General features: G+C 38.7%; 1 protein-coding gene across 4 annotated transcripts in view; it reads left to right on the top strand.

Annotated features, from left to right (window-relative positions):
• LOC137371252 (NEDD4-binding protein 2-like) overlaps positions 1-22,226 on the top strand; it is an 87,817-nt gene that overhangs the window by 29,186 nt on the left and 36,405 nt on the right. For all 4 annotated transcript variants that reach the window (XM_068033501.1, XM_068033502.1, XM_068033503.1 and 1 more), the window contains exon 6: positions 203-352. In XM_068033501.1, coding sequence (XP_067889602.1) covers positions 203-352 — 150 coding nt within the window. The remainder of the gene's footprint in view (positions 1-202; positions 353-22,226) is intronic.

Here is a 22,226-nt window from a genome sequence, read left to right on the forward strand (position 1 = left end):
ATGTCAAATCATAAAATCATTTGACACTTGCTCAGTTTGATTGCAACATGGCCCTTGTATGGAATCATTCTAATGCAAGATAAATGAAATTAATTCTTAACGCTACTATTGCCCCAACAACTGCAAATGGAGTTCAGTCTTTTTTAAATGCTCTTAATTGATATTTGCTAAATGTTTAGTGATAACTGTACTGTTCTTTTAGGAGGAATAAGCATCAAGTTCCACGTGAGAAGATTATTCAAATGATGGAGCGTTTTGAACATCCCATTTCTTCAGATATAGTGTTAAATGCAGTGGAGCCTTCACGCATTAATAAAGTTTTGCTAGATCTGCATCCACATTATAACCAGAGGTGGGAAGGACCTGTTGATTATAGTTCTTCTATCAGTGTTGTGAATAACAGCACAAGTGATGCTTCATGAACTCTTGTCTTTTCAATTTGTACAATTTAATGCCAGATTTTACCACTGTTTCTTCCCATAACATGAATTTGTGGGACAGCAGATTTTCACCATTTATAATGACAGCCCTTTTTATAACCTTACAAACTGCAGATTACATTGATGAGGGTAAAAATCTGTTTTTGGAAGATCTTTTTATTTTTTTTAAAGCTCTCCATTTATGTTCAATGTGTTAGGCACATAAATAAACATTTAGGCAGAAGAGTATTTTTTTAAATTCAGTTACCTTTTTGTTTGAAGCATGAAATGTTTGTCCTTTTATATATGGATTTGTGTGACACAAAATATGAATAGGATGTAGGTATGTAAAGGTGAATTGTAATTGAGAGCCTGGTAATAAGACAGAGTTGATTTCCCACCAGCTGATTGCTTCTAGTTTGAGTAAGACTTTAAAAAGCAGTCAGTAAGTCAGTTAGTGTATTTACTATGATTTATTAGCATTTGTTCTTGTACAATTCTCACAGAACCTTTCATTACAGAAAGCATGTTTAACTTGCTGATTGCTGTCCAGAAGTTAAGCATGGCCCTTGCTGTCCAGATGAGAACATTCATGTTTGTGGGCTTTTGCATGTACATAGAGAGGAGAAACCAATTTCTTTTAAGGTGGGAACGTCTAGATATCCCATATTTACATGAAACAGTTGTGGAATTCATCGCAGTAAATGGAAAAATCTTCAAGATAAATTCAGAGTTTGGTTATTATGATATTGAAAATTTATTTATATTTTGTACAGAGTGGCTATGGTATTGCATTTGAAGTACCCTTTTATACCAGTGTAGTTGGACATGCTGCAGCAGAGGTCACCTCCCTAGCTTGGTGAACTGTTAAATTGTTTCATCATAACTAGTGTAATTGAGGAAAAATTGACGCAACTGTTTTTCCTTTCCACAATTTAGTTCCTGTCAGTTAACTAAGGTGAAGAATTTGTAGCGATTAAGGCAAAGCCTTGGAGAGGTGGTGATAAGTGAAATTCTGCGGGCCTACCCGAAGGATGTATATAGAAAGAGCAATTAGTTTTTAAAATTCGTTTGAAAATTAGTTCATTTTTAATCTTAACATTGGTAGAACTGACAACTTCTCATAAAACTTGAAAGTATTGCAGTTAAAACATAAAACTAATAGTTCTGAAGTAACAGGTGCATACTACTTCAGAATATTTTTAATGTCCATGATGCACATAATGAAAATAATTTTAATTAATCGATTATGTATAGCTCAGCTTTCCGAACAATTGTGCCCAAAGCTATCGGCCTTGACTCAGTGGTAGCACACTCACCTCTGAGTCAGAAGATCATGGGTTCAAGCAATACTCCGGAGATTTGAGCACATGATCTAGGCTGATGTTTCAGGAGTTCTGCACTACCAGAGGTGCTTTTTTTCGACTGAGACGTTGAAGTCAGGCCCCATCTGCTCCCCCTCAACTGGATGTGAAAGATCTCTTGGCACGAGTCAAAGGACAGCAGGAGAATTCCCCTGGTCTCCTGCCCAATATTTATCCTTAAACCAACATTTCTTTAGAAAAACTTGTTTATCTGGTCAGTGTGTTTCATTGCTGTTCGTGATTCTTTGCTGTGCACAAATTAGCATCCACTTTATCCTACATTACAACAGTGACTTTAACAAGTATTTGAAGTCACAAAAGATGCTAAATAAACAAGTTTTCTTTTCCCTTTCAAGGCTATTTTGTTTTTAATTCTTGTCTGCATTTACTAGATGTAAGCAAAAAAAAAAAGTAGAGAATAGTATCTAATCCCAGTGCAAGAGACCACCGCAGCTACAATTCATCTGGTACTTGAGTGCTACATCCCATTCAGACAGTTACTGTTAAAATAGCAAAAATGTCCTGAAACATATTTGAAGGCCAGCTTCTGAGAGTACACAATTCATACAGTTGACCATTTAAAAGAATGATGTACATAATTATGTGACCATTTTTGGGGTCATTGAAGCCTTTGTCGACCAGTGTTTAAAAGCATTTTAATCAATCAAAGAAATAGATTTGGTAATCATTTTAATCAAGTTGGGTTTTGGATCTTTTAATTTTTTTTTTAAGACTTAAGCAATTCCTTCTGGTAGTTTGCCAGTTAAGTTTCACAGAAGCTCAGTGACTGACAAATGTCAAGTTTCCAGAGGTGTTGATGAAATTGGGTTTCTTCTTTTAATGACCTCCTAGTTCAGTGGACATCCCCACAGTATGTATATTATAGTCATGCGTTACTTATTAACATTTTGTCATTACCATCTAATTAATATGAATGTATTTTCTAAGGCTTCAATTTAGATAGAATTGCCATGGAGAATTTTTGCAGATTGTCATTCATTTGTTTTGTATACACACACACATATACATGGTAAATTTGCTGAAATATATTTCCAACTTTGTATAGGGATTTATTGTAATTAATATCTGTAACGAATTGTCTATTAAAATGCCTCAATGTTAGTAAGGTTGTATGTCGTACTGTAATCATTAATTGTGTACAATTTGTATTTTTTTTTAATATGCTACTTGTTGAATTTTTCAGCTCAACATTTGGAGAGTATATATTTTGTATTGGTACACTTAAAATTCTGTTGTGTTTGCAAATTTATGCTGGAGGAAACAGAATTAAATTGCAGAGTTGAAAATGTTCAGTTGTAGGTGTATGGATACATAAAAAGCATAAGTTGCTTAATTTTTGCCAAGTCACTCATCAGAGTATGAGAAATTTAAGCCAGCTTTTGTTCAAAACTTTTTTTTTTAAATAATCAAAACTTTGCTTGAGACATCCTATTATTTATTGTCATTTCTTGTTCCCATGCTTCTGAAAAACTGAACAATGCAACACAGATAACATTTGTGTCCCTGTTTTAAGTTTTCCACTCCACCCCCAGCAGATAGGCAAGAAAAGGTTGGGCAATGGGTCAAAATCCTAAAAAAAGAGATCCTGCCTAAAAACCCCCTGCTTCAAGCCCAGCGACCATAATATTTCTGGTGATGATTCAGGTCATGGCCAAGGCCCCCACTAAAAGCAGGTGGGTACCTATTGAGATTCGCAAGTCATGGCCCTGGTGTAATTGACACTGCAATGTAATTTTAAAGTCCACACAAGGGGAGTCCCAAGCTGTTTGCAAAAGACATGTGGTAGGAGTAGCCAGCAAACCAGAAGAGGCCTAGTTTTACATCTTTCCCTCTCCAAACTTATGGTTGCTCCCCCCAGGCACCTCTACATCCTTGGACTCCTAGCCCCAACACCACCACCACCCCCCCTCCCCCGCCAATTTTCAGGGAATCTAGAGAACAAAAGAGAATGATACTTCTCCCACACCCCACCCTTTTTATCTATGGGGAATCCTCAGAACTGGGCCCCCCATCCCTACGCCTGCTGAAGCAAAGGAAACCCTGGCCTACACTCCCACCACAGGAGATTCCTACTGACTGCTGAGGACCATTCCCAAAGATCCCTGACTGCCAAGTTCCCACTCCTTCCTGTCAGCTAGAGAGTGTAGTGATATAAGGGTTATGTATATGAATGAGTTAATCCTACAAGTCACTAAAAGAAAAGAATTTGAAATTATAGAGGTGCTTATCGTGAACACTAAATTCAATAACTTCAGAACATGGCTATTTCAGCCAAGTACTAATCTGCACCTGATGAACTATTAGATTGTAAACTTAGAATTATGGCATTTGGATTGTTTGTGTGTCTCAACGCTTCAAGCCAGTGAATAATTTCAACTCTTGAATTTAGACTGCACTAAACTCTAGAGCAAGGACATTGTATTTCTACCTCTGTTGGATCTGGGAGTGATGGATTATCAGGAGTAACCTTGATAATTGTCTCTATACAATGATCTGGTAAGCAGCAGTCAACATGGATTTGGAAGGGGAAGATCCTACCTGATGCATGTCTTGATTTTTTTTTAAAGAAATTACATCCCAGTGGATTTTGGAAAGTCCAAAACGTTGTTTTAATTTTATCTCCAAAAACATCTGCTCAATGCAGCTAGACAAATTTAAAACTGAGGTTTCACAGTAAGCCATGGCAGCAGGTATAAATTTGGCTGAAGGCTGGAAGACGGCAGTTGTTAGGAGTATCATCAGGGTAGGTGGAAATGGTGGGTTGGGTGCCCAGGGATTTGTACTGGGAGCAAAGAAACTGGGCAACAGTTGTATTCTCTGACTTGAAAAGTTACAGTCTGGAATTGAGTCCCTCAACCTATCTATACACTTATCCTTTAAGATCCATTTTAAAATCTAGCTTTTGGTCAACCTCCTATTACACAGGATAATTCCTCTTTTGGCTCATTGTCCACATTTGTCTTTGCTTGCACTCTATGTGAAGCACTTTTGAGATGTTTTTATTTTCAAAGCTACTTTGTAATTGCATGTTTTTTATGTATCTAAACCAGTAGAATACAATGTTGGGAGGTGTTGCTCAAAGCTGATATAGGTCAAACCATTCCTTGTGTTTTTTTTTTGCCCAGTTCTATGCTGATCCCTGCTGTGTGAGGAAAGATTGGAGGAGTACAGGCTTTTCAGGCTCATAAGGAGGTGAACTTAGGATATACAAATAGTAAATCTCATACAAATGATAGATTTGGAGAATTACTTCACACTACATATTAAAGTAGGAGAGCAGGTTCAAACTTGTTTAAAACAAATTGGTATTTTATATGAAACAACTGGATGCCACAGTAAGGGAAGGGAACTGTTGGGTTTTTCTGGATGGATAAACCAAGATGAGCCTTTCTCATGGCTATTTATCTTGTACCATAAAGTCTCAGGTAACTTTTTTAGTTGTGTAATGATAGAAGGTTATCAAGTGATTTCATAAAATTTCTGTTGGGCGATCAGTAAAAAGTGAAACTCTTCATTGAGCTTTCACTAAAACTGATCACGTTCTCGTCTTCAATTATTTTTGAAAATGGAATATATTATAGCGATCATCCGAAAAGGATATTTATTGTAGAACTCAGTTTTTCCAAAACGTGATACGTGTCATCTTAGTGTATTAGCAAGTACATGTTGAACAAATATGTCCATATACACTATTGGTTTTTCTTTCGTTTGAGTTTTGCTGGTTATTGAGTGACTAAAAATTAGTATTTGTTTATTGGTTGCCAGTTCTATTGAACATGTTTTTGTGTACTTGTCCAGTAAATCAAATAATTTGTATCTTTTAGAATACATATGTAATCCAGTAGCATAGCTATGTTATCAAACTACGATTACTTTCCACTAGGCTGTGAGTACTTTGTGGATGCCCCAGAAAAGTTAGTCATGGGCAAGGTGTCAGACACATTCTGACTGCAAACATGTGAAACCTTTAAACTGTCAACCAGTTTAGAGAAACTCTCATTTCCATGGTCAAGGTGGTTTTATTTTCACTCATTACCTGTGACAAAAATAATGGTCAGACTTTGTATTAATAACAGTGAGGCTAACAGACAGCAACTTCTGGCGTCTGCGTGCGCATGTTTAAATGTGGAAATCTGGAAGTTGCTGTCAGAGATATCTTGCTCCTCACTGAGTGCACAGTAGAAATCCTCGCCAATGGATGCAACATTGAAAGACCTGTCATGGTGTGAACTTGGGACACTTGCCTACTTGTTCCCCACTTAAGACGCCTTAGAAAGTTAGGGCTGGTGCATTCTGTCTGTTAATCCCATTTGTCTTTCCCAATCTTAATTTTGCTTTCTGCATATGATTTAAATCTAACTTATAATTCCCTCTTTATGTACCTCCTGGTCCTTTTTGTGTAAGTGAGGAATCTTCAATCTGAATTGATTGAAGAGCCTTGCTGTTTGTTATCCTGCTCACAAACGCTACTTATGCCTTGTAGAGATTCTCATGCTTGTTAAGATGCCAGATTAGAGCAAGTCTCTGCTTAAACGCCCACAAAACCTTGTGTAGGCAGCATTAATGGAGTGAACGGTGAGCACCATTCCTTTCCTGTTGAGCCCAAAATCTGGACCACTGTTGGAGTAAAATAATATTCCTCCTACATAAATAGCTTTTAACTGAAATATTAATCCTGAACTAAAGCACGCATTTATATAAATTTAAGGGAACTCAAACGAAACATCCAAAACAAAAGTTTGTTTAAAAATTAACTTTTAAGCTTTGCTCACTTCCTTTGTCTTAAACTTTTTCCCTTTGCAAAACTAACTGTTCCTTCGCTATTGAAAATTCATTTTTTTTTTGATCCCATAAGCAAAATGGACAATAAGAGCGGAGAGCAGAAAAAGGGTGTAATTCAGTTAAGGAAGGCAAAAAAGGCTCGAATTGGTAGAAAATAGCAGAAAATTAATGATTTAACAGAATTGATAGGAAACTGGAGAAAAAGGAATGAAAATATGTTCAGTTTATTTTTTATCTAAATTTATTTTAAATGTTTAGGATTATTAATCCAGTAATGACATTATTTCTAATGTTCAAGTTCTTTATTGCTGTAACATTACTAGATTATGTAAATTGTCATGTTAATATATTAGGTTAACCATCCAAGAGTAGGAAATATTGCTGATGAATAAATCTGTCAGCATTCATTGTGACCTGGAAAAGTTGCCCATAGTATTCAAAAGGATTTTTATTGGCTGGTTCTCTTTTTCTCTCTCTTTGGCCTCCTTGTCTCGAGAGACAATGGGTAAACGCCTGGAGGTGGTCAGTGGTTTGTGACGCAGCACCTGGAGTGGCTATAAAGGCCAATTCTAGAGTGACAGATTCTTCCACAGGCGCTGCAGATAAAATTGGTTGTCGGGGCTGTTGCACAGTTGGCGCTCTCCTTGCCAACAGCTAAGTCTCTTTGACTCGCCACACTTTAGCCCTGCCTTTGGCTGGTTAGTGCAGTTTTTAAAAAAAAAAATGTAGGGCTTGTCACTGTTCTTCTAACAGGCTAGGTATGAGTGCTGCTTACATATCGACCGTTTTGAAATCATTGGTACTCGAAACCAAGAGCAAAAATTAAAACTCTATCAAATGGTCTTCTGCTGTGTCTGTGCTCCTAAAATGTAGATTCGACAAGTTACGACAAGCATAGCAGTTGTCTGTATTTGAATATCATTGTCGATCTTCTGGAGAGGTGAAAGCCACTTCAAAAAGCTTGAGAGTTATTGATGAGCCTTCAGTACTTATGTTCCAGCTGAAGTAAGATAGATGTTAGAGGAAAACTATTTTCTATGGACAAGGTTAATCTGTCTCTGGCCTGAGACAGAACTGTTCAAACTGATATCTATTCTTTGGAGGATTGAAGCTTGTTGGTTTACAATGCCATAACCATAACCTCTAACAGTCGTTATGGGGCAATGTTTCTAAATTTTATTGACATTTTAGTTTTTTTTAATTTTCTTCCCTGTTCTGTCAATTTGCATATGCTATCCATTTCAGAAAGTTCTGCACTTATCAAAAAATGGCTTTCTGGTGTTCATGTCACACTTGAAACAGCTCATAAATTTCAACTGCAATGTTTGCATTTAATAGAGGACTGGAAGGGTAACAAATTAAATCTGAGCTGGGAGATTATTGAAGATGCATTTGTTACTTTTTCTCAAAATGCTGTGTTCCTTGATCCTCGTAAGTAAATTGGAAAAGTGGGGCACTTAAATTGGCAGTATTGATTTCAAATATCCTTGCAATGTCCACGAATGGGTGACCGACTTTTATGGATATTTAAGTTACTGAATGCTCCACAGTTAACTGGAAGATTGATGGACTGTAGAAAACGGCAAGTTGAAGCCTTAACAAAATTGAATGAAGTATGGGAATTGGATGGAAATATGGTTGACGGCCTAAGATGTGTGTAAACCAGCAATACTGACTGAATTGATATCAGTTTTGTGAATTTAGATGTTGATTATTCATTGACAATGGTTTTCTCTGGCATCTTGTTGCCATTGAATTGTTTTTAGAAAAGTAAACCTGTAGGATCTTCCCATCATAGCTTTAACAGATCCTAGGGATAAACTGTTCCAAAAATCAATCCCCAGTGAGTCAACCAGACATTCAAATCACTGATGAAATAGAAATTAATTTCTGTGATTAACTAGGGATGTAGCATCCAGAGTAACAGGATGTCCGCTCAGTTTAGTTTAATTTGTGGATAGAAATTTTCAGTTGTGTCTTGGATTTTATACTTCATTTAATTTTTAACCCTATTCTAGTTAACCAGCTTTCCTTTGGGCATACATCGAGTAGCAGATTTTCACTGTGTGGAATCACAGTGCAAACTGGGGAATTTCAAGTACTAAGCAAATCTTGAGCAGTATTGGTAAAAGCTACCAGTAAGTACTCTGAAATGATCTTGTACAATAAGGACTATCTATCTAATTGGATGGACAGACAGTATAGTGTTACATGATGAGTTCAGGTCCAAGCATTGGCTGCCACTTGACTATGCCTGCTAGATATTGCAAAGATTTGAACTGCTCTCGCTACTAGAAAAAGGGGTACATTTCACAATGGTGCAGTTGCATTGTTACAACTGAGCCTCGTAATTCAGTGGAATGCTGTTGGGATGAATTCATAGCCTGCATCACTTCTTGCAAACAAGCAGCTAAATCATCCTTTTATAAGGATCATATGTACAAATAATTTAAGGACACACTGTTTGTACATATCCATGGTATATCTGCATAGGAATCTGAGCTATCAAAGATTTAATGTAATTTGTCCTGAATAACCTCCGGATGTCTTGATCTCCATGTTGATCCTAGTTTGGTGGTGACTGCTGTTGATGTGAAATGTGTGATCATGATAAAACTATTTAAATGATTATGATGTGTGGTCATAAAGTCATTACTCAAGCATTCTCTGCACTCCTTAATTAAATAGAAATAGTAAGGAATAAAATCAGATGTATTGGTGTTTTAGTCTTGTGTTTAACATTTGGTGTTTTATTTTTCATTCTCTGCTTGTGTAGAAGTTGAATTTTTAATACTTAATGAAGGGTAGTTTTACTTGAGACTCATTTTCAGTTTGTTTAATTTATTTTCTTCCTCCAGGAGTGCAAAGAATGGCTAACCGACTAACTTCTTTGCCTCTGTCAGTGCTCGACTTGCGCTGACAGCTTGGAAACATGGAGGAAGGAACAGATGCATTTGACACTTTTCCCTGGTTTTATTTATTTTGCTCTTATGAAGTGCGTAGTCTCTGTAATGCTTGTACTTCACTCACCCCAACTCCCTAGCAATAGTTGATTCTGCAGCTCACCAATGTAGGAGATGATGGATCTGACCCAAATATGCAGCATGTGAATGATCTTGGATTTTTTTTCAAAAAATCAACTTCATGAAAACATGAACCTTTCACAAGTAAATAGCTTCATTGAAACTGTTCAGATAATAATTCTGGGTCATAATCTACTTGTAGCAGAATTTCAAATCCCAATCCATTTAACTTCTACTTGGGTTTTCTTGTACTTCCTGAGTCTACCTAGGGTAAAAAAAAAATCTGAATGTATAACCTTATCGGCTTTTCACACCTACCTTGGTGCGAAGCTTGTACAACTTTAATATCTCAAGAATACATTAGCAGCTGTCATAACCTGCTTTTTTCATAGCGAATGGTCCCTTACCTGATGTGTTTTAAATCCATTCCATAATATGAGGTTGAATATGAATATGTTCTTTTGATTTTTAGTTTTTTAGACTCTATTTGCATGTTGCAACCAGGTGAGGAAGGTGTCTAGTGGTCTTTTACTGTCTTCACTTGGTCTTATTGAAACAGGGTTTAATTTTAAACACACTGTGTTTTGAGCTCCCCCTTTGTGAATCCTTGTTCACAGCTTTCCAATTATAAGGCAAAGAAATGAGCACACCAGGTTTTCTTTACATTTAAAGAATAAAAGTGAAATTTATTTTAAACTTATACTCAAATTCGGTTAACACCTATGGATATACACCGCTCCCACGCTAGCATGTACACGCGATACATGCATGCAAATAGGGACAGGCAAGAGCAGAAGAAAAAATAGAGAGGGTTGATGCAGTCTCTAAAGGGGGTTTCTTGTTACTGTTTCTGTGTTTCCAGCTCGCCGTAAAGTCTTTGATTGCAGACAGCTTTTACTTTTCGTTGGGGTCCAGTATTCTTCTGAAAGCTTGTTCACTGTAGGAGACTTTTCTCTCTTGGGGTTCAGATGTCTTCAATGGTTTCTGAAGCTAGTGAGATGAGAGCAGACTGGAGAGGGGTGTTCTCAGTCCAGGAGCTAACAGCCTTCTGAGTTCAAAGTCCCTCTTGGAGTTTTTTGAATTGGAACTTCCAACAGTCAGCCAGTCGTGTGACCAAAACTGGCCTGAACACATCTGTTTGTGTATTCGGCCATTTTAGTAGTTAATCTGGAATGTTGCCTTTCCACCTTCAACGTCTGGTAATCAAAAGTCCATTGTGGATTAAACTGGAGCAGGGAATAGCTCCTTTTGTCCGTTTGAAGTATTTGTTGGTTGATATGCTAATGTCTCTCTCCAGCCAAAGTCTCCAAATGTTTTCAAAACAGGTTCTTTCTTCAACAGTTTAAAAATCAGTTCATGTAGCGAAATTAATTTTCCTCATTCTTGGCAGGTGGAGGGGCTTGCCTGACATGCATCTTCTAAAACAATTTTCTTGTTTTTACATACTTGCACTGCAAGTTTTTCCTCGTTTGACTTTTCACTTCTACCAGCTCGTTAAACTTCAACTTTTTGTGGAAAATACATATGAGATAGGAGCAGGAATAGGCCATCCAGCCCTCAAGGCTGCTCCACCGTTCAATAAGATCATGGCTGATTTAATCGTGGCCTTAACTCCTCTTTCCAGCCTGCCTCACATAACCCTATACTCCCTTGTAGATCAAAAATCTGTCTAACTCAGCCTAGAAACATAGAAAATAGGAGCAGGAGTAGACCATTCGGCCCTTCGAGCCTGCTCCGCTATTCATTATGATCATGGCTGATCATCCAACTCGGCCTGTTCCCGCTTTCGCCCCAAATCCTTTGATCCCTTTAAACCCAAGAGCTATATCTTGCTCCTTCTTGAAAACATAATGTTTTGGCCTCAACAGCTTTCTGTGGTAGCAAATTCCACAGGCTCACCACTCTCTGGGTGAAGAAATTTCTTCTCCTCCTCAGTCCTGAAAGGTTTACCCCGTATCCTTAGACTATGACCCCTGGTTCTGGACTCCCCCACCATCGGGAACATCCTTTCTGCATCTACTCTGTCAAGTCCTGTTAGAATTTTATAGGGTTCTATGAGATCCCCCCTCACTCTTCTGAACTCCAGCAAATATAATCCTAACCAACTCAATCTCTCCTCATACGTCAGTCAGGAATCAGTCTAGTAAACCTTCGCTGCACTCCCTCTAGAGCAAGAACATCCTTCCTCAGATAAGGAGACCAAAACTGCACACAATATTCCAGGTGTGGTCTCACCAAGGCCCTGTATAATTGCAGCAAGACATCCCCGCTCCTGTACTCGAATCCTCTCGCTATGAAGGCCAACATACCATTTGCCTTTTTTACCGCCTGTTGCACCTGCATGCTTATCTTCAGCAACTGGTGTACGAGAACACCCAGGTCTCCTTGCATATTCCCCTCTCTCAGTTTATAGTCGTTCAGATGATCTGCCTTCCTGTTTTTGCTACCAAAGTGGATAACCTCACATTTATCCACATCATACTGCATCTGCCATGCATTAGCCCACTCATTCAACTTGTCCAAATCACCCTGAAGCCTCTCTGCATCCTCCTCACAGCTCCCCCTCCACCCAGTTTTGTCATCTGCAAATTTGGAGATATTACATTTAGTTCCCTCACCTAAATCATTAATATATATTGTGAATAGCTGGGGTCCTAGCACCGATCCCTGCGGTACCCCACTAGTCACTGCCTGCCATTCAGAAAAAGATCCATTTATCCCTACTCTTTGTTTCCTGTCCGCCAACCAATTTTCTATCCATCACAATACACTACCTCCAATCCCATGCGCTTTAATTTTACATGCTAATCTCTTATGTGGGACTTTGTCGAAAGCCTCTGAAAGTCCAAATAAACCACACCCACTGGTTCCCCCTCATCAACTCTACTAGTTACACCCTCGAAGAATTCTAGTATATTTGTCAAGCATGATTTCCCCTTCATAAATCCATGCTGACTGTCCAATTCTACCACTGTTCTCCAAGTGCTCTGCTCTCAAACCTTTGATAATGGACTCTAGAATTTTCCCCACACCCAACATCAGGCTGACTGGTCTATAATTCCCTGCTTTCGCTCGACCTCCCTTTTTAAATAGTGGGGTTACATTAGTTACCCTCCAACCTGTAGGAACTGTTCCAGAGTCTATAGAATCTTGGAAGATGACCACCAATGCATCCACTATTTCTAGGGCCACTTCCTTAAGTACTCTGGGATGCATACCATCAGGCCCTGGGGATTTATCGGCCTTCAATCCAATCAATTTCCCCAACTCCATTTCTCTACTAATACTGATTTCCTTCAGTTCCTCTCTCTCAGTAAGCCCTGTGTTCCCCAACATTTCTGGTATGATAATTGTGTCCTCCTTTGTGAAGACAGAACCAAAGTATGCATTTAGCTGGTCAGCCATTTCTTTATTCCCCATAATAAATTCCCCTGTTTCTGACTGTAAGGGACCTATATTTGTCTTCACCAATCTTTTTCTCTTCACGTACCTATAGAAACTTTTACAGTCAGTTTTTATGTTCCCCGCAAGCTTGCTCTCATACTCTATTTTCCCCTTCTTAATCAATCCCTTGGTCCTCCTTTGCTTGAATATATTCAATGGCCCAACCTGCACTGTTCTCTGGGGAAGAGTGTTCCAAAGAATAACAACCCTCTGAGAGAAGAAATTCCTCCTCTTCATCAAAGAAGGGAAGGCCCCCTTATTTTGAAGTTGTGCCCCCTTGTTCTAGATTTCCCCACTAGGGGAAACATCGTCTCAGCATCTACCCTGTCAAGCCCCCTCAGAATCTTGTGTTTCATTAAGGTCACCTCTCATTCTTCTAAACTTGAATGAGTATTGGCCCAGCCTGCTCAACCTTTCCTCATACCACAACCCCTTCATCCTAAGAATCGCCTAGTGACCCTTCTCTGAACTGCTTCCAATGTAAGTATATCCCTCCAGTAAGGAGACCAAAACTGTATGCAGTACTTCGGGGAGATGGTGGTGTAGTGGTAATGTTACTGGACTAATAATCCAGAGGCCTGGGCGAAGGTCCTGGGGCCACAGGTTCAAATCCCACCATGGCAACTGGTAGAATTTGAATACAATTAACAGAAATCTGGATTGAAAGTTAGTCTCAGTATGGTGCCATGAAACTATCATCCATTGTCATTTAAAAACAAAAACCCACTTGATTCACTAATGTACTTTTAGGGAAGGAAATCTGCCATCCTTACCTGGTCTGGCCTACATGTGACTCCAGACCCACAGCAATGTGGTTGATTCTTAAATGTCCTCTGAAATGGCCTAGCAAGCCACTCAGTTCAAAGGCAATTAAGGATGGGCAACAAATGCTGGTCTTGCCAGCAACACCCATATCCCATGAAAGAATTTTTAAAAAGTCTGGTCTCACCAATAGCTCCTGTACAGTTGTAGCAAGACTTCCCTACTTTTATACTCAATCCCCCTTGCAATTAAGGCCAACGTTCTATTTGCCTTCCTAATTACCTGCTGTACCTGCATGCTAGCTTTCCTTGATTCATGTAGAAGGCCACCCAGATCGCTCTGTACCACAGCATTCTGCAGTCTCTTGCCATTTAAATAATATACCACTTTTCTTCCTGCTAAAGTGGACAACTTCACACTTTCCCACATTATATTCCATCTGCCAATTTTTTGCCCACTCACATAACCTATCTACGCCAATTTGTTTCCTCACAACTTGCTTTTCTACCTTTTATTTGTATTGTCTGCAAATTTGGTTCCAATATATTTAGTCCCTTTGTCCGAGCCATAAGTACAGATCGTAGATAGTTGAGGCCCCAGCTTTGATCCCTAAGGCACTCCACTAGTTACAGTTTGCCAACCTGAAAATGAATAAAGGATCGGCAAATAGGAAACAAATTTTATCCAGATTCTCCGTTTCCTGTTAGCCGATCCTCTATTCATGCTAATATGTTACCCCAACATCATGAGCTCTTATCTTCTGCAGTAACCTTTTATGTAGCACCTTTATCGAATGCCTTCTGGAAATCCCAAGTACGCTGCATCTACCAGTTCCCCTTTATCGACCCTGCTCATTACATCCTTAAAGAACTCTAATGAATTTGTCGAACATTATTCCCTTTCTTTAAAATCGTGTTGACTCTGCTTGGTTGTATTATGATTTTCTTAATGTCCTGATACTACCTCCTTAATAATGGATTCTAGCATTTTCCTGATGACGTGATAGGCTAACTGACCTATAGTTTCCTGCTTTCTGTAACCCTCCTTTCTTGAATAGAGTTGTGATATTTGGGGTTTTCTAATCTGCAGAGAACTTTCCAGAATCTGGAGAGTTTTGAAACCCAATAACCATTGTATCCACTATCTTTGAAGCCAGTTCTTTTAAGACCCTGGGATGCAGGCCATCAGGTCCGGGGACATGTCCGCCTTTATTTCCATTCGTTTTCCTACTATTTTTCTAGTGGTAGTGATTTGTTTTAAGCTTTTTCCCTTTTTTGCCTCTTGGTTTCCTAATATTCTTGGATGCTTTTTGTGCTTTCTAATGTAAAGCATATACTAAATACTTATTCAAAGTCTGTCATTTCCTTGTTTCCCATTAATTCTCCAGTCTCATCCTCTAAGGAACCCACACGTACTTTAGCTACTCTCTTCCTATGCATATACTTGTAGAAGCTTTTATGGTTTGTTATATTTCTTGCTAGTTTACATTTACTCACATTTCTCCCTCTTTTTAGCCATCCTTTGCTGGTTTCTAAAATTTTCCCAATCCTCTGGCCTACCACTTATCTTTGCAGCATTGTACGCCTTTCCTTTCAATTTAATACCATTCTTAACTTCCTGAGTGAGCCACAGATGGTGCATCCTTCTTGGACTCTTTCTTTCTCAATGGAATAAATCTTTTGAGAGTTATGAAATTTCTCCTAAATGTCTGCCACTGCTTCTCTATTGGCTTATAATCTATTTTTCCAGTCTACTTTAGCCAACTCTCTCTTCAGGGCTTTGAAGGTTCTGATGAAAGGTCACCGACCTGAAACATTAACTCTCCTTCTGTCTCCACATATGCTGCCAGACCTACTGAGTATTTCCAGCACTTTGTCTTTATTTCTGTCTTCATACCCTTCTACTTGCCTTTATTTCAGACCCAAGTTTCTCATCACAGGCCCAGGGCTAATGCCCTGGGGACGTGAGTTCAAATCCCACCATGGCAGCTGGTGGAATTTAAATTCAATTAATCAATAAAAATCTGGAACTGAAAGCTAGTCTCAATAATGGTGACCATGAAACCACTGTTAATTGTCGTAAAAACCCATCTGGTTCACTAATGTCCTTTTAGGGAAGGAAATCTGCCGTCCTTACCTGGTCTGGCCTACATGTAACTCCAGACACACAGCAATGTGGTTGATGCTTAACAGCCCTCTGAAATAGCCTCGCAAGCCACTCAGTTCAAGGGCAATTCTGGATGGGCAACAAATGCTGGCCTAGTCAGTGACACCCACATCCCATGAAAGAATTTTTTTTTTAAATTGCTCAAACTGAATGTGAAATTCATCATGGTATGATCACACTTGCCGAGAAGATCCTTTATTATATCATTCATTAATACGGTCTCATTACACATTACTAGGTCTAAAATAGCCTGTTCCCTTGTTGGTTGTACAACATATTGTTGTAAGAAACTATCCTGAATACATTCTATGAACTGGTCCTCCAGGCTACCTTTGTCAATTTGATTTGCCCAATTGGTATGAAGATTAAAATCTCCCATTATTATTTCAGTGCCTTTCTTACAAGCTCCCATTATTTCTCGATTTATATTCTGTCCTATAATGTAGCTACTGATACAGGGCCTATCACCTACTCCCATCAGTGACTTCTTTCCTTAGTTATTTCTTATCTGCACCCAAACTGATTATACGTCTTAATCTTCTGAACCAAGATCATTTCTCACTACTGTACTGATCTTACCCTTTATTAACAGCTATCCCATCTCTTTTTCCTTTTTCTTCCTATCCTTGCAAAATATCCAAAACCCTTCAATATTCAGTTCCTAGCCTTGGTCACCTTGCAGCCACATCTCATACTCATTCATTTATTTCTATTTGTGCCATCAATTCATCCATCTTGTTATGAATGCTGCATCCATTCAGAGAAAGATATAATTAGGTTACTGTACATGTTAAATGGAAACTTTTTGTAAATTTTAAGTAAAATAAAAATCAGAAGGGAAATGCCTTGGAATCAAGTCTAAATTATGATATAAACTTAATTGTTTCACAGATGGTAACTGTGGCAAAGGCAGAGACCAAGTCATATATAACTAAAATTACTTCATGCATGATGGGGTAAATTTTGAAAACAGACGAGGTTAAATAGTTAGTCAAAGTTGATTTGCCTACTGATTTTGATACCTTACAATGGCAAAGACAGAATATTTTAAGTTCCATGTGTGGAATCATGCATGAATGCAATTCCTATCCTATCCTTGGCTGCAAATATTTGAGCATCATCAGCATGATCGTCTGCTGCTGGGGTGTCCAGTCATCACCCTAAGTAATTGCAATCTGGCCTCTTGGAAATCAAGCAACTTTGATCTATATTCACATGTTTATTTGCTGGTTTTATGTTTGAGTTTTATAAGCCTGAGGGTTTTAGCATTGTTGTCTCATTGCTTAAATCAGAACGCCAAGATCTACTTGTAAGAGCAGCTTAAGATTTAGGAAATTTATGAGCATATCAACATTGATATGTGGTAGCTGAGGTTCCATGTTGCACACTGATATGGCATACAAAGACAGAAGCTTGGACCATCCTGGTCTAATGTATCATCCAGAGTGGAGTATGTCATGGTGGAAGCATTAAATTTAACTGCTGCTGGAAATTTTAGTTATTAACTGTTTTTAATTTTTAAAGCTGTCCTCCCTGATCCCAATTCTGGTGGGAAGCATTTGATGTATGTAGTGCTAACCCACACAGCATAGCTGGAACATGCTGCGTATGGGGTTTCAGTTCTGAGTTCTTGCCTTATCACTGCAAGCACAGCTCACCAGAGAACCAGGTGCTCACCAACCTTATTCACTTTTTAATAATGCAGCAAAAATAAATTATGTAATTGGAAATATAACGAAGTTGAAATAATTTTTTTAAAACAAACCTTCAGTTTTAGCAGATTTGCCACGGATGATTTTATTGCTAGAATTAGCATTCTTCAGTGTAAAGGTCTCGCTTTATAGTGATTTACATCAAAAATTCTTTTTGTAATTCTTTAATTGTGTAACGTTTTAAAAATAAAACCACTTTCTTGCTGGACATCAGTAGTAAATTGGGTCAACAAAGATGGTGAGATACAATTTAAGTAGCTCAGTTCACACACAACAGATCCCAATGTTTTTGGTTTCACTTTATATTTGTTCATTAAATACAATCTGTCTTGTGTGGATTTGAATATAGACCAAGCCTTCAATTGCAGCCAACTTTTATCCATTATATATGTTATAATAATCTGTAAATCTTTTTTGAAAGCAAGCAATGCTAATTCACTATAAAGATTTGCGGGATATAATTTTTACCTCGACCAAATAAATCATGTGCATAAAGTTATGGTCAGCACCCATTATATGGTATTAGATGTTTTCTGTATGTATTGATTCACCTTGTGTTTAAAAATTGAGTACATGAATTAGGAAAACATCAGACCATTGAATTATTCTTTGTTTTGGTTCCATTGCTAATTAAGCTGTTTTAATCCTGCGTAGAATTTTTATGCTTTAAACTAATCAGTCAAATTTTAAAGAGAAAACAACTTACAGTAATTGGAAATTGCTTAAAAGTGAATAAATGGTAACATTTTTGGCTATTGGTAAATATAAAAAATGTATATTTTCTTCATATTGATAATCACATCAGCTGGAGCTGTTGTGTAATGGTGACATTTCAGTATTTAACAATAACAGAGCAAAGTGCTAGGTTTATAAAATACTAAGTGTTTATTTTTAATCCCTGACAGCTCTGTGAATAAATGTCCTCATCTGGGCACTGCTGGAGAGGATGTGCTCCTAACGATTTGCTTTGTTAATGATGAGCACTTTTGGTTGTCAAAGGTGAACCTGGTAGCATCCAAGATGCCACCATATCAGTTTACAGAATCTAAGTCTGTAAAGTCTGTTCCCAATTGACAGTGAAAGCAGAGAGGCAGAAGAAGAAAAATAACAAGATTATAATATTTTTAAAGAGATCAAGTAGGTATGATGGGTAGATGAAAATAAGACTGAGAGTAAGAGGAAGGGGATTCAGAGAATGAGTGGCTGCCCACAAGTAAAATCTTGAGCTTTTACTTTTAATAAACTAATTTGATGTTTCATTAACTTTTTAAACTCTAGATTTTTTTTTAACAAACCTTGACCCCAGGAAGATGAGAGTTTCCCAGAATGTTTCATGAATTTCTTAATTTGTACTTGAGCTCTAAGTTGTTGAAGTTGGTTTGATATTGTTAAATGCTAAATGAGAATAGCCATGTGGGTGCTTCTATGTATATGATGGCTATAAAGGATTTAAGTGGTATATGACATGCTTTGTGAATCATTAATGCAATACTTTAGCTTGGGAAGAATGTACGTATCTCATCAGTCTTGACTTTTCTGTTATTGATGATGCTTCCATTTATATAGTGTCCTCCTTTGATTCATAAGTGCTTTACAACATGAATTTAACTTATTTTGAAATACCATATAAAACATCGAGTTCTTTGTCTAAATTATAGGTTGAAAACTCCGCCTTTAATGTCATTCACCTGCCATTATCTTCTTGAGCCTTTGCACATAGCTTCTGCCCCTGATCAATCACTCTTACCTCGTGCTTTCTTTATCTCATCACAAGCTGTTCTCTCTTAGTAGTTCCATCCTCCCCAGAAGCATTCCATCTTTGGTGTCAAACTAACTCTGAAAACTTTGCTTAACTTTATTGGTCTTCTCACCATATTACCATTTATGTCTGGCTGTTTGTAATGACATTCAGTTCAACTGTCCTTATTTGTTATCACATGTTGAACCGTGGAGTGATTCTATTCCACTTTCACACGCTAATTGACTTGTATTTCAGCAGAGTCCTAATTAAGCAAGGTTGAATGAAAGGCCCAGTTTTGCAGTATGGTTGTTTGTTTTAAGCATCTACCAGTTGCCCTCCCACTAGGCCTCATTTGACCATGGTCCTTTTCTGGGCTAGGTACAGCTGTCATCATCTAAGAATAATCATTGCAGTGATTTGTTTCTAGAGAAACGAAACCTTGAGCAATTTTCAATAAAACAAAACTTACAGAAATAACCTATTGCTTCAAATATTCCAGGCACGAGGCATATGACTAATTTCTAACACTATGCTTAAAGTGGATAATTCGCTTGATCTGGATAGCTTGCAGCCCAGGTTGCTTAAGAAAGTGGGGGTGGAGATAGTCGAAGGGTTTGCCATAATCTTCTAATCTTCCCTCTACAGGGAGGTGCCAGAGGATTAGAGAGTGGCAAATGGGGAGATGATGTTGTAGTAATGTAACTGGACTAGTAATAGAGTGGCTCAGGCTAATGCCCTGGGGACATGGGTTCAAATCTCACTGGCAGCTGGTGGAATTGAAAATTCAATTAATAAAATTCTGGAATTGAAAGCTAGTCTCAGTAATAGTGTCATGAAACTATCATCGATTATCATTTAAAAAAAAACATCTGGTTCACTAATGTCCTTTGGGGAAGGAAATACCGTATAAAACATCCTTACCTGGTCTGGCCTACATGTTACTCGAGATCCACAGCTGTGGGCAATTAGGGATGGGCAACAAATGCTGGCCTTGCCAGCAATACCCGCATATCATGAAGTAATTTTTTTTAAAAAGTTTCCTTTATTCAAGAAAGGGCCTAAGGACATTCCTCGTAACTACAGGCCGGTCAGTTTAATATCAGTGGTGGGTAAGGTTTTAGAAACAATAATTGGGGGAAACAATCGACAGGCACTTGGAGAGGTTTGAGTTAATTAAGGAGAGCCAGCACGGATTTGTAGAAGGCAGATTGTGCTTGCCTAATAGAATTTTTTGATGAAGTAAGAGAAGGTTGCTGAAAGGAATGCATTGGATGTTGTCTATATGAACTTTAAGAAAGCATTTGATAAAAGACTGGTTAATAAAATAGAGGCTCCTGGAATAGGAGGGTCAATGTCAGCTTGGATTTAAAAAAAAAAATTGGCTTTAGGATAGAAAACACTCGTGATAAATGGTTATTTTTCAGACTGGAGGATGGTAGACATTGGTGTTGCTCAAGGGTCAGTGCTAGGACCACTGCATTTTTTGATATATATAAATGACTTGAATTTTGGAATACAGAGTAAAATTTCAAAATTTGCTGATAATGCCAAACTTGGAGTTGTGGCAGACAACTGAAGGCACTAGATACTGCAAAGGCTATGGGTCCTGACAATATTCCGGCAATAGTACTGAAGACCTGTGCTCCAGAACTTGCCGCACTCCTAGCCAAGCTGTTCTAGTATAGCTACAACACTGGTGTCAACCCGGCAATGTGGAAAATTGCCCAGGTATGTCCTGTACACAAAAAGCAGGACAAGTCCAACCCGGCCAATTACCGCCCCATCAGTCTACTCTCAATCATAGGTAAAGTGATGGAAGGTGGCATCAACAGTGCCATCAAGCTCAGTTTGGGTTCCAACAGAGCCACTCAGCTCCTGACCTCATTATAGCCTTGGTTCAAAAATGGACAAAAGAGCTGAACTCAAGACGTGAGGTGAGAGTGACTGCCCTTGACATCAAGGCAGCATGTGACCGAGTATGGCATCAAGGAACCCGAGCAAAACTGGAGTCAATGGGAATCGGGGAAAACTCTCTGCTGGTTGGAGTCATACTAGTGCAAAGGAAGATGGCTGTGGTTGTTGGCGGTCAATCATCTGAGATCCAGGACATCACTGCAGGAGTTCCTCAGGGTAGTGTCCGAGGCCCAACTATCTTCAGCTGCTTCATCAATGACCTTCCTTCAATCATAAGGTCAGAAGTTGGGATGTTCGCTGATTGCACAATGTTCAGCACCATTCGTGACTCCTCAGATACTGAAGCAGTCCATGTAGAAATGCAGCAAGACCTGGACAAATTCCAGGCTTGCACTGATGAGTGGTAAGTAACATTTGCGCCACACAAGTGCCAAGCAATGACCATCACCAACAAGAGAGAATCTAACCATCTTCCCTTGACATTCAATGGCATTACCATCGCTGAATCCCCCACTATCAACATCCTAGGGGCTACCATTGACCAGAAACTGAACTGGAATAGTCATATAAATACCGTGGCTACAAGAGCAGGTTAGATGCTAGGAATCCTGCGGCGAGTAACTCGCCTCCTGACTCCCCAAAGCCTGTCAACCATCTACAAGGCACAAGTCAGGAGTGTGATGGAATACTCTCCACTTGTTGGAGCTGCACCCATCCAGGCAACACTCAAGAAGCTCGACACCATCCAGAGCAAAGCAGCCCACTTGATTGGCACACTATCTACAAACATTCACTCCCTCCACCATCGACGCACAGTGGCAGCAGTGTGTACCATCTACAAGATGCACTTCAGCAACACACCAAGGCTCCTTAGACAG

The sequence above is a fragment of the Heterodontus francisci genome, chromosome 6 (genome assembly GCF_036365525.1).
Source record: "Heterodontus francisci isolate sHetFra1 chromosome 6, sHetFra1.hap1, whole genome shotgun sequence".
Lineage (NCBI taxonomy): Eukaryota > Metazoa > Chordata > Chondrichthyes > Heterodontiformes > Heterodontidae > Heterodontus > Heterodontus francisci.